The sequence below is a fragment of the Eumetopias jubatus genome, unplaced genomic scaffold, assembly GCF_037043125.1.
Source record: "Eumetopias jubatus isolate StellerSeaLion01/CBP00866 unplaced genomic scaffold, mEumJub1_p1.0 scaffold_10, whole genome shotgun sequence".
Classification (NCBI taxonomy): Eukaryota; Metazoa; Chordata; class Mammalia; order Carnivora; family Otariidae; genus Eumetopias; species Eumetopias jubatus.
The window spans coordinates 106,322,001-106,334,842 of record NW_028274816.1 but is presented as its reverse complement, the minus strand read 5'-3'; the positions used below and the strand labels follow the sequence as shown (position 1 = coordinate 106,334,842).

The following is a 12,842-nucleotide window of genomic DNA, read 5'->3' as shown; positions in this document are numbered from 1 at the left end:
TTTAATCAACGGACCAAGCAGGAGAAGGTTGGAAGGATTTTAGGGTCAAGAAGCAAACCATCCTTTGAGGCTGATTAAAACACCCCTCTGCATGATTGAAAAACCTGAAGGAAATTTTATTTCTCTTCCCACTGGGGTCTGACCCACCCTCTCGGTGGGACCTGGAGAACTTACTTAAACAATCCACGTTTAAAAGCACCCTGAGCTAGAAATTTCCATGGTGACACCCTGAGGGGTGGGCAGTGTCGGGCCAATTGGTTGGGCGTGTGGGGCCGAGGGATCAGGGTTCCTCACTGGAACGTCTTTTCTCAAGCAAGTGGGCAAACCTGATCTACATCCCGGCCCAAGTGTCCCTGATTCCCACTCATTCTCAGGCCTGCTGGGGAGAACGCGCTCTCGATTTCAGCCCGTTGTCCTTGAGTCGACGTGATGGGGAGGGGCTGGTCACTTCCTCCGTGCCTGGGCCTGGTTACTCTGTCCCTTTTGGTGCAGCTGTTTAACTTGGGCCAGGATGTCTCGTATTTTCCTCTGGGCCATCTGTGGGAGAACCAGAGAAGAGGCAAGAGTGAAGATCCCCAAAGGCAAGGAGAGAGACTGACCCCAGGGGAGAGAAGCCATCGGGACCTAGACACCAGCAACAAACACAACAGAGAGAGAGAGAATGAGTGGGACCTAAAGTTTGTCTGCCTCCCTGTGGGTCCTGAGCAGCCCCCACCACGGTGGGGAGGGGGGGAGCGGACGGAGTACAAACTCATTCACCAGAATTGAAAAATTGACAAACTTGCTACACAGGCTACTGAGCCCAAAATAAAACCCCTGGAGTTTCCAGGTGTATGTTTGGTCAGAGGATCATCAGGTAGGAGACCTCCTCACAAATCAGAGCTCCCAGTGAAGGGGATGGAACGTCCAGACACGGATTTACAAACAAGCAGTGAAACCTAAGCTCCACCGTAAAAAAATGGACAAAATACCCAAGGATCTGTTTCTTTACTCTTTCCTTCTTAAAGGTTTCTTCGCTAAGGACGGAGTTCTGCAAGGGAAACCAACTGCAACAGTTAGGGTGCCCCTAACCGTTTTACCAGAATCGCTTCCTTCCATAAACGGAGTGCTTGGTTTCTTGGTTCAAGAGAAAGGTGGTGTAGGTGGGGGAAAGGCTGTGGACTCAGGATTTATATTACTTCCTACTCAGTCAGCCACAAGCGGACAGTTTACAAAGATTTCCCTCTAATTCTCATTCTAACCCATGAAAAATACCACCACCACCACCACCACCCCACTTCGGTACTGAGAACCTCCTGGCTCTGTGCATCCTTGGATCTATCCTTCACACTACCACACCCCTCATTTGTACAATGAGGTTGTCATGAGGATTAAATGAGCTAATATATGTGAACCACACAGAATGCTGCCTGGTATATCAGAAGCACCCATAAGTCTTAGATACTATCGTGGCTCTTGTTGATACCTCTCCAAGGACTGTCACAGAAAGTTTCTTAGCCAAGGCCATACAGGAGAAAAGGCCATGTGGGGTCTGAGTGCAAAGCCCTCTGCCTCCAAAACCCGTTCCTGGCGCTGTGTGGCCACCCCACACCGGGAGCCAAGAGCTGGGGTTCGGGGTTCCGGGACCCTGTACTGCCCTTGACCTCTTAGGCAGCATCTAGCTTTGGAAGTGTATCCTCTGAACAAAAGAGCTTGTGTCCAGGAGTCTCCATATCCCTTCCAGTCCCAACACCGGATGATTTTAGGGAAACCTCACTACCTTTCAATCAACCTTTCTCTGACTTTTAAGATTCGGAGCATTTGAACCTGATATCCACCCTCCTTCCAGACTCTGGGGTCAGTCCCAATGCCAGGCAGTGCCGACTGGGCCCCTGGAGGTGGTGTGGGGCTGGTGAGTTCTGGAATGGGACAGTAGAACTGGAACCAGGGATGGAGTAGTCATTGTGAGAAAGGCAAAGGGACTGCACTGGAAAAAGGCAATCCAGAATGTTGTTACCACTGCTATTATTCCACAAACAAGATTGGGTGGTGGGTAATACCAATTTCCTTTCTTATCTGGTGCAAAAGGGGTGAGCGAAGGACTAAAATCAGACAACAGGAAAGACTTAACATATAGCAAGTAACACAGAAAAATACTAGTCACTATATAGAATATATACTATATATAGAAGTTCTCAAATCACTTTCCCTACAGTTCTAAGAGGGGATAAAACATCTACACACCACAGTCCTACACTTGGAAAAGAATGGCCCCGTCCAGAGGCAGGCAGAAGTCCACGAGACTGGTCAAAGCCATGGTCAAAGCTATGCAAATCAACATCTGGCCTCTTGCTTCTCCAACCCTTGGGCTCCTGCTGTCTTCCCATGAGGTGGCAGCGGCGTGGGGGGGGTGGGGGGGGTTGTGCCACATGTACCTGGCTGGCATAAAAATGTCCGATGATCTTGACGATGACCTGGTCATTTTCATCCGGGGTCTGGTCTCTTGGCACCACCACCTCGGCTGCTGTCAAATTCTGCAACTCATTCACCTGGGGGAGGTGGGGGGCAGAGAGAAGTTCGGGGTGCTATCAAGAAAGCACGGAGGGGGCTGGAGGGAGGGGCAGGAGGCGAGTCCCTAGCAGGTAACTGGAGGAGCCGCGAGCCGGGCTGGGGAGGAGAACTGGGTAAAGGAGAAAGTCGGGAGTCTTATTGTACGGGGTAGGGGAGTAGGAGGCCAGGGCAGAGCTATGGGGTTTGAGGACTAAGATCTGGAAGGTTCATCCCTGGTCTGAAGGCTCACCGTTTTGCCGCCTTTGCCAATGACCCTGCCGGCAGCTGACGCCGGCACCCGGATGTGGGTCTCCAGCTTTACTTCCTCCTTGGGACCAAAGAAGTTCTCCTCCTTGAGTTTTCCATAAATTCTTCCCTGAGCCTGAGAAGAGGAGGTCCTTGTTAATCAGCGGGCCATACACATGACAAAAGGGAAGTGAGGTAAACGTGGAAATAGAGCCCCCAAGCTCCACCCCATCCTCTCTGGCCCCACAGACCCAGCCCATGGGTGCATCAACCATCTACACCAGGGGATATGAAAACAGCCAAGAGCAGTGACCCGTTCCTTCTGCTTACTTGCAATACTGTAGAGCCTGGGTAGAGTAACTGAACACATACTTCCCAGAAGTACAATTCATAAGCTACACAACCCTACAGGGTCTGGGATGATCCCATTTAGGTGAACAAGGCAGCTGATCAAGTCAGCCAGAGGACAGGCTGTCGGACAGCCCACACAGCCTCGAGAGCATCCCCTTCTCCATCCTTGCCTAGGTCAGCAGGAGCTAACTGTTAGCTCTCTGGCTCTGTGACCAGCAGTTCAGGGACCCAGCAATGCAGTAGGACATGAAGAAGAGAAGGGAACCGGGCATCAAAGATCTTCCTTCCTAACTAAGGCAGGGCACCAGAAAGAAGCCCTCAGCCTTCCTTCTGTCCCGTAGTTCTGTTCACTTTCAGAAGGAAAGAGGGAAGAAGTCAACAAAAGTTGAGTTTGATGCCAAATTGAAAGCAGCATTGCAATGCTGTCCTCAGGCCCCCAGCTGGCTCAGTCCGAAGAGCATGAGACTCTTGCTCTTGGGGGTCGTGGGTTCAAGCCCCACACTGGGTGTAGAGATTACTTAAATAAATAGATAAAAACTTTTTAAAGAAAGTGTTATGCAGATTTGCACTCCCACCCAACCTCGATTCCTTTTCTTTGGAAAAACAAAGATGAGAACCTTAAATTGGGCCTCTGGGGGTCCAGTGATGATGACCATACGAACTTTGGAGTCAGGAGTTTCAGGAGGAGCAATCTAGAAAGCAAAGATCTGGTCAAAGAGGTGCCCCCTACCTCCACCTCCTCCAAGCGCCCTGCCACCACCCCACTTCCACCACCTACTTCCGAGGGCTAGGAGAGGTGAGAACAAAGGCCCTGAGCCCCAAGGGCATTGCCCTTGCACCGAAAATGTGATGAGGACGTGGGTGCGTGTGGGACATTCCCTCCTCACCGCCCACCCTCCCAGCTTCCCGCGGAGGCCTCCATGGGGTCCTGCCCAGAGGGGGTAATAGACAAAATGCCCACGGCGAGGAGGGCAGGGACCACACTTCAGCAGAAAAGAATCCCTGCGCCGGTCATGACCAAGTCCTTTAGGACCACCGACACAACTGGATTTAGGCTTGTGAAACTCTCACGAGGACAGATTCTCCCTTCTCTCTGCGCTGGACCCCGGCCAAGGGGGGGCAAAAACACAGCTGGCATCTACCGCAAACCCCCATCCCACCCCCCTGAGCGCCGGGCGCTGGCCGAGTGGGACACCGGCTGCGTCACTTCACGGCACTAGGACAATGATCGCAGTGACAAGGGAACAGTGGTTGAGGCTGACGGCCTTAGCTTAGGGGCTGTGGGCTGAACCCATGTCAGTCTGGACCAGAACCTAAGCGATCCTCCTATGCGGCAACTCCACCTCCTCCCTTGGCCAGAAGCCCAGGAGCGCCGAAGGCCCCAGGCAAGGTCATATGCAAAGGGGCCGACAATCTGTCAGAGAAACAGACCACACAAGAGCGGAAAGAAAGGTTGAGGAGTGGAAGCAGGGCACTACCCTCTTCCCAGGACCCGGAAGGAGGCAGAGCAGGTCACCTTAATGGAGGCACTGGCGAAGCGGGAGAGCTGTTTGATGTGCTGTCCCTTCTTCCCGATGATAGCACCCACTGCCTGCGCCGGGATGAACACCTGCACCATCTCCTGCTCTGGAGCCTGCTGCCGAGACAGGGCGTGTTACAACCAGGGGCGAGGGACACAGCCTGGAAGCCCTTCCACACCCCCAGGGCGTGCAGCCTCAAAGAGAAGGCGGCGGACACCCGGTGGCCAACATGGGCGACCCACTCCTTGGCTCTCCCCAGGCCCCCAAGGACAAAGGGAGAGGGCTGCCGGCAACCCAGGCGACATCTGAGACGCTGTGCACACGGCTGGGAGTACTGCCCAAGAGGGGCATCCCAGACCTCCCTTCCCTCTCTCTGCAAATTCCCAAGCATCAGGCTCCCGCAGGGGGCTGGACCCTAAGGGAGGCCATGGAAGGGCCCAGCCGCCCCCCCCGCCCCCCTTACCCCCCCGGCCCCGTGAGGAGATCTTGCACCTACCATAAAGGAGCTGTAGGGAGCAGCCCCAGTGACACTGCTGGGAGGTGGCGGGACCGCACTGGACGAGGCTGGAAACAGACCTACAGCCGCCAAGTTCAGGCCGGGGATGAGGTGTGACTGCAGCTGGGGAAGGAAGGTAAGGAGGGAGAGGTCAGCTCGTGATGCAGGGTCTGGCTGAATCCAGAAGGCAGTGCTGGGGTGGGGTGGGAGGGGTGGGAGGGGTGGGGTGGGAGTGAACACAGGAGAACTGGGTGCTTCTGCACAAAACCTGCCCGCCCTTCCGGTTCTCACGCACATACACTTAAGAGCGTGGAGCTGTGAGTGATGGGACATTATTGCTGGACCAAGAACCAGCAACACCAACCAGAAGGGTCAACCAGAGCCTCAGATGTCCCATCTCTCTGGTGGTTTACTCCACTAACCCTGCCCTGGAACATTCCTACGAGAAGGCACAGCAGCAACAGATTTCCGTTGGACTCCAGGGCTCACCTTTTTTCCTGTTCTCCACATCCTCACTCCCTTTTAAAAATCAGATGAGAGGCGCCTGGGTGGCTCAGACGGTTCAGTGTCCGACTCTTTTCGGCTCAGGTCATGATCTCGGGGTTGTGGGATCGAGTCCCAAGTTGGGCTCCTCACTCAATTCACAGTCTGCTTGTCCTTCTCTCTCCCTCTGCTCCTCCCCCACCCCACCCCCCGCCCCCGGCTCGCCCTGGCTCTTGTGCTCTCTATCTCTGAAGTAAGTAAATAAAATCTTAAAAAAACAAATCAGATGAAAATTACGGCCCCTCTCCTCACTGAAGGACACACAAACACCAATCTTATAGGAAGACCACAGACTTTGAAACCCAAGATGAAACGCAACCCCCACCTCAGGAATCAGATAAAGAATCTCTATTCATCAAACGTAAAAGATCTGGACGATTGGAGATCCAAAGGCATGTGGCCTGCCCACCCCACGTGGAGACACCCATCTGCGGTGCCCCAGGCTCAGAGCGTTAGGGTGCCTGGCCCTCTGGCACTCACACTCATGGCAGCCACGTCATTCTCGTAGGCCTCCCGAACTTTCTTCATGATCTCCTGCTCCGCCCTGCAGCAGTTCTCAATGGCCCCCTTCACAGTGATGGTCCTCTCGGGGTTATAGAGGGTGAGGTCCTGCAGCCTGGCGGGAGAGCAGAGCCACGTCATCCTCCCACCAGGAAGGGGCCACGGCTGGGAATCAGCCACAGAAACAGCTCCTGCAGGCTGTTTCACTTTGAGCAAATAGCTCCCCGTCTCTGGCCTTCAGTCTGTAACCCGGGCAGGGAGGGAGCAAAGTACAGGGAGACGAGAACACCCAACTGAAACCCCTCGATTTGCGATGAGTCCAATCACAGGTTTTCATCACCGGTAAAGCAAGGAGGATGCTCAGGACTGGAAGTTTCTCCAGTGGTTCTAGGCAACCCATTTCCTGTACTTTTGGAACAGAGCGAGTCTGGGATGAAATGAAGAGGCACAGTGCTCACAGAAGACGTAATCGATCTGCTTGGCTCTGGCTCTTCCAGGAGAAAGGCCCCGACACCCAATCCTCAGACCAGGACCTGAGTCGGTCTGCTTCCCACGGACCGGCAAACATGCCTGAGACCCCGCCCTAGCTGCAGGCTCTCTGAGATGCAGGGGATAGGAGCGATGGGCAGGCCAGAGGACGGAAGGATGTGCTCCAGGAACCCCAGCCCTCACAGAGATAAACGCTCTTTGCCATGTCACTGATCATTCTTCAATAGAGCAGAAAGTGCATCCAACTTACAGGGCCAAGCATGAAGGCCCAATAATGACACACTGCCGGCCCTGAGCCCGCGGGCACCCCACCGTAGACAGGTAACGGAGAGCCTTACGAGGAGATGGTGATCTTCGTCTCTGTGTCCTGTTCCACCTTCTTCAGGTTACGCCCTTCCTTGCCAATGAGACGCCCCACAAAGTTATTATGGGCCAGGATCTTCAGGGGAACCTCGTCGGCCCTTGGGAAGGAGAGAGGGACAGGAGCTGTTAAATGCTGGGCCACGCAGAGACACGGTCAGCATGCCACCGCAGATATGGGGTTTCCGGGACAAAACTACATTTTAAGAGATGACAAAAATCAACAGATTGGTGGTTGCTTAGAGCTTGAGAAATGGGGAAGTGGGGATGGGCTGCCAAGGGGCACGGGGACTACCAGAGTGATGGCCATGCTCGTTATCATCACCGTGGTGATGGTTTTGCAGGTATGTGCATGTTAATACTCATTCGGTTGTATACTTTTAAACAGCCACACTACAGAATTCCATGCAGTTTTAGAAAGAATTGAGATGGGTCAGTAATTACTGATCCATAAATGTGAAAAAAGCTAACTACAGAACACGTTCGTTACAGTCCTGTTTGTGCTAAAACATGCGCATGCACACCTGTGCACACGCCGTACACAGACACACACACACATGCCTGTCAGTGCACAGAACTGTTAAGAGGGTATACAGGGCGTTACTTGTGCGAAAGAGGACCTCGTGTCTCAGTTCGTGTCCTTTGTCACCTATTTATCCCTGCATTCTTGCGAAGAAAAAGTGTGTAGGAGCGGGGGAGGTGGCACTCCCCCCATTACGAGAAACACTGAATGAGAGCCTTACGTTTTGGTGTCCTTTGCCTCCTTATGCATAATCTCCAAGATCATCTTACACGCAGATGAGCAGCCCTCAGGGGTCGAGTGGACGCTGATGGCCTTCTCCGCAGCGCCTGCATTCTCCTTCCTGTGCACATCTATCCTAAGGACCACAAGGTCAAGGATGGTTAGGGGTCCCTGGTGAAACCCAGAGTCTTCTTCACCCTCCTTACCACCTCTCCTCGACCAAAAGTACAGAAACGGCTCCTGCAACAAGTCCCAGTGCAGAACAGGGAAGGGCAGAGAAAAGGCCAGGGGAACCCAGGCCAGCCTGCCGCTCTGGATTCTGTCCCAGTCAGGAGGTGGGGCGGGGGGGGGTGGGGACGGATGATGGTGGCATCTGGCATGGGAACACAGGGCTGGCAATCAGCAGCCCACAGAGCTCTAAAGCTGCATTCCCCTTAAATGCTGGATTCTCCCCCGTAAAACTATAAAGGGAAGGCACACTGTCCCAAATTAAAAGTAAATAATAAAGGATGCATTCGGAATAAGGACATGGTGCGACCTGTTCTTTTCCAGAGTAACCTGATTAGCTATAAAGATTAGAGAAGAGGGGTCACTATACACAAACAAAAAAAATAAAGTCAGGGGCGCCTGGGTGGCTCAGTCGTTAAGCGTCTGCCTTCAGCTCAGGTCGTGATCCCAGGGTCCTGGGATCGAGCCTCGCATCAGGCTCCCTGCTCCATGGGAAGCCTGCTTCTCCCTCTCCCACTCCCCCTGCTTCTGTTCCCTCTCTCACTGTGTCTCTGTCAAATAAATAAATAAAATCTTTAAAAAATAAAATAAAATAAAGTCAAATTTTAAAAGAGTTTAGAGGAGTAACAGTAGCGGAACTGGAGATGGGGCAGGATGATGACCTATTACCGAGGGCTGGCTTTGGCCAAGCTGCCCAGCCCAGTGGCCACCAACAGGCAGTGCTAAACCCACAGTGCACCGGAGTGACTGACTCACCTAGACTAGGTTTGCTTGATGACACGTCCTACAAGAAATTCTAGAACGGTTCCTACTAATAACGGTCTGGCCCAGCCACTGCCACCAAATGGCACGCACCAGGCCCGTTCAAATTCCCCACCTTCCCAGGGCGCTGCCATTGGAGCAGAAACCACCCCCATCTCCCAATGAAGAGAAATGGGAACACATCCCAGGCAACATTTCCTGAAACGTAAATACTGAGACTCCCCAGTGTGCTACCAGGTGGTACCCCAGCTCCCAGTGCCCAGCAGCCAAGACTCACTTGGACTGGGTCTGTTTCGTGATGTTTCGGATGGTGGCCCCCTCCTTGCCAATGATGGCACCCACATACTGGGTTGGCACCAGGAGCCGCAGGGGGATATCCACTTGCTGCTGCTTGGTTGGGGCCCCCGCTGCCACAGGGGAGCCCTGGCGGGGCTGACCCCGAGAGCCAAAGCCTCCGCGGCGCCCATTCTCAGGACCCTGTGCTATCTGCTCGTCAGGAATGTAGGAGACTTTTAAGGCGTGGTTCTCCAGCTGGTGGCCATTCAGCTTCATGATGGCTCTGAGGACAGAGGGAGAGTCTACTGGTCACGCCATGCCAACCACACCAAAGGCGTTCCGTGTGTAAAGCACTCTGGGTTACAATTCGGAATCCACTAAAAACAAGGGAGATGACCACCTACCCACCACTCCCACCTCCACCTCAAGAGAACTTGCCAGTCTAAACGGCTGAAGACATCAAAGGGAAACCTAAATTAAGTTATTCCCAATGAATTTTGAATTGGTTTATTAATTCCAGCCAGAACTACGCATCTCATAAGATTAATGTGAGAATCACATGTGATTCATGATAAGTGAAAAAATATATACATGATAAAACAAGAGACTTGTTTTTACACCTGTTGAGCCTGGCACCTTCCATGTTTGAGGAGACTGTAAAAAAAAAAAAAATAGGGTTGGAGATGGAATGTCTTGCTTACAGCTTGGAAGCAGGAGTTTAAGTCTATCTGGAATGTCTGCAAAGCAGGAGTGAATAACACTGTGGGAGGGGAGGAGGCAAGCTCCATCCAGTTCCACACCCGCTGATGCAGGTTAGAAATGTTAACAAGGCAGCTATAGGCAGTGGGGAGTAAGCCGAGTACTGACAAGACCTTTAGAGCCAGGCTAAGGACCACAGACTAGCCACAAGGGGCAGTAGGGACCTCCAGAAAATCCTGAGCCCAGAGAGCCACTTAAAAGAAAATGGGGGCAGGGCTCCTGGCGGGCTTGGTCAGTAGAGTGTGCTAAGTCTTGATCTCGGGATCCTGAGTTCGAGCACCACGTCGGGTGTAGAGAGAAGTTAAAAATAAACTTTTAAGGGCGCCTGGGTGGCTCCGATGGTTAAGCGTCTGCCTTTGGCTCAGGTCATGATCCCAGGGTCCTGGGATTGAGCCCCGCATCGGGCTCCCTGCTCAGCGGGGAGCCTGCTTCTCCCTCTCCCTCTGCCTCTCCCTCTGCTCATACTCTATCTCTGTGTCTCGAATGAATAAATAAAATCTTTAAAATGTACCATCACCCAGCTAGAGGCAGCATGCTGAAGGCACAAGAAAGCTGTCAAAAGCTAAATGTGGCAAAAAGCCTGTAGCGGGTGGGATATAAGTGGGTAAATGAACTGAGTGTACAAAGTCTGTCAGTACCAGTGGGTGAGACGTGTAGTTCCTCAACCAAAGGGCTTAAGGAGCTAGAAAGCGTAGGTGTGATGGGACTATAGCACAATCGGGGCTCGTGGCATCACCGCAATAAAATGTCTGTCCCCGCCACATCAGAACGTGAACAAATCCCTTTTGTAAACCTCGCAGTTCCTCCTCACTATCACTAGATGGCGCCGTCAACACAGCAAAGGACGCTTGCAGTGCTGGGGCACCTGGAGACCCAACGCAAAGCCCACTTTTTCTCCTACAGAGGATTTCCCACCTTTCCTGAGAGGGTCTTTGGATCCATGGATTTGCTACCAATCCTGATAAGTTTCTGAAACCTTGAGATCCCTGAACCTGAACCAAAAAGAGTCTGCGACTGGCTATCACAGTAACAGAAGGCGCTCTTGCCTGCCTGGACCCCAGCTATGGAGAAGCACGTGTACCTGGCTCCCAACAACCCGCGAAGACCCACCCCGCCTCGCTTTCCAGCCCACTCACTGCCTGGTCTGTTCCCGGTTGGAATAGGTGACATTCACCACCGCAGTCTCACTCTCGGTGTTCACTGGGGGAGCAAAACAGAGGCCAAGGTTAGAGCAGCAAGATCTGGAGATGCCGCCAATGAGCTCCAAGTGTTAAAAGCTCATCCTTTCAGGTTATAAGGTTATGAGAAGTTACATGTGTTGTAATAAGGAAATACCTGGATGACAAGGCAAACTATTTGCCCTTTAGGCCCCTCTCTCCAGAATTCCTAGAAAATTCAAATTAACCTTTTTGCATTTTCCCTCCTGTGTCTTCTTTTGATCTCCCCTGGCCACCCCCCACCCCCCCACCCCCACCCCCGGCCAAGAGAGCTGGGCGACAAAAGGGTGCTGAAGTCAGCATAGCAGTTAGGCGGCAGGGAGCGCACACACCAGGTCTGGGAGACAAATTTATTTTGGGGAAGCTAAACTAGTTAAAAATGCACACACCGTAAGATTAGCAATTTATAGAAGCAAACATCCCAACATGGTCTCCAAGAATACAGCGAAGAGACCCACTTCCACTGCAGAGCATCCTCAAGGATAGATGGACCACACGTGAGTGTATCATAACCCAAGCTAAATGGGCTGAGAGGAGCAGCTACTGGGGAACCGAGGGGTGGCGATTTCCTGACTCAGTCTTCCAAACATCTTGGCAGTGGAAATGCACATTCAATCCATCATAAATCCATGGCACCTGCCATTATTCCCATCCAAGTCCTCCGTTCTTATCATGAAACCTCTTGGTCTTCATTGGATTTTGCCATATACTCTTTCCTACAGGGAGAGACTGGGCTGGACAATAGAATTCCAGGCGGTCTGGGGGCACACTTCTTAAATTAATAAAATTAACGTGTCTTGTGTCTGTCTTTTGATTTGGGGTTCCCTAGGCCAGCTCAGCCCTGGGGTGGAGGACAGTGACAAAAACCAAGCCTCTGCCCCTATCATCCTGAGGAGAAGTCATCTGGCCACAGACCCTCAGCACAGACCACTCTAAACCCCTCTGGCCTTCATCCACAGAGCTCCCCCACCACAGTGGTGAGTTAAGGGAGATTCCGCCAAGAACAATCTTTCCAGTTAAACTGAAACACAGTAATGAATGAAACCAGCGAAGGCTCTGCCTTCCTGGAGCTTCCGGGAGCAGACAACGCAAAGTACAATAAGCAAATTCTCTAACCTATCAGATGGGTTGATGATGGCCATGGAGAAATGTAAAAATCAGGGCTAAAGGAGGTAGTGGGAAGGGGTGCGATTTTAAAGAGTGGATAGAAAGTACTTCACTTAGAAAGTGACACCAGAAGACTTTCTCTGTTGTCCAACAAAATCAAACATTTCCCACTGTGTTCTCTCCAGGGAACGGGTCTCCCCTCCTGATATGGTGTGTTACAGCTCCCGGGTGAGCCCCAGACAGATTTGAGCTATCGTGGACTCCTGCGGGGCCTCCCAGGGCGGCTCACAATGTGCTCCCAAGCCAGCACTCATTCTTGCTATTTGTCCAGGAGTACCTCAGTCATTAGTCTAACGCGTGAGCAGTACTGGGCAATGGTTATCAGTGTGTCCAGCTGTGTCCTGGCATTTATGATAAAAAGGCAACCTACAGGATTAGAGCTGGAGAACCTGTTTGATGGACTCAGCACTTTACCTATGTGCAGGCAAGTATTTTAATCTAGAGTGATTTCTAGCTTGCACCTTTCCAAAGAAAATGGAGATGAGCATTGACATCTCGATGGGGTGATTCTTTACGCTTCTTGAAGATCTACAAGCTCCACTTGTATCTTCTCGAATGGACAAGCTCTATCTTGTGTCAACCAAAACCATCCTTATTTTAGCTCATTTCCTCTGAAAATTATTTATAACTTGAAGCAATGGAGAAACCTCAGAAAT

The 12,842-nt window shown here is 52.1% G+C and overlaps 1 protein-coding gene across 2 annotated transcripts in view; it reads right to left on the bottom strand.

Moving 5' to 3' along the window:
- Window positions 1-444: 444 nt before the first annotated feature.
- The window catches only part of IGF2BP1 (insulin like growth factor 2 mRNA binding protein 1), a 38,438-nt gene continuing 26,040 nt past the window's right edge, over window positions 445-12,842 (bottom strand). Inside the window, exons 5-15 of one of the 2 annotated variants that reach the window (XM_028093717.1) lie at window positions 10,939-11,002; window positions 9,045-9,326; window positions 7,779-7,913; window positions 7,014-7,136; window positions 6,166-6,301; window positions 5,143-5,265; window positions 4,643-4,762; window positions 3,744-3,818; window positions 2,780-2,911; window positions 2,415-2,528; window positions 445-537 (exon numbers count right to left, since the gene is read on the bottom strand). In XM_028093717.1, the coding sequence (XP_027949518.1) occupies window positions 445-537; window positions 2,415-2,528; window positions 2,780-2,911; window positions 3,744-3,818; window positions 4,643-4,762; window positions 5,143-5,265; window positions 6,166-6,301; window positions 7,014-7,136; window positions 7,779-7,913; window positions 9,045-9,326; window positions 10,939-11,002 (1,397 nt within the window). The remainder of the gene's footprint in view (window positions 538-2,414; window positions 2,529-2,779; window positions 2,912-3,743; window positions 3,819-4,642; window positions 4,763-5,142; window positions 5,266-6,165; window positions 6,302-7,013; window positions 7,137-7,778; window positions 7,914-9,044; window positions 9,327-10,938; window positions 11,003-12,842) is intronic. The other variant, XM_028093718.1, reaches the window with a different exon arrangement.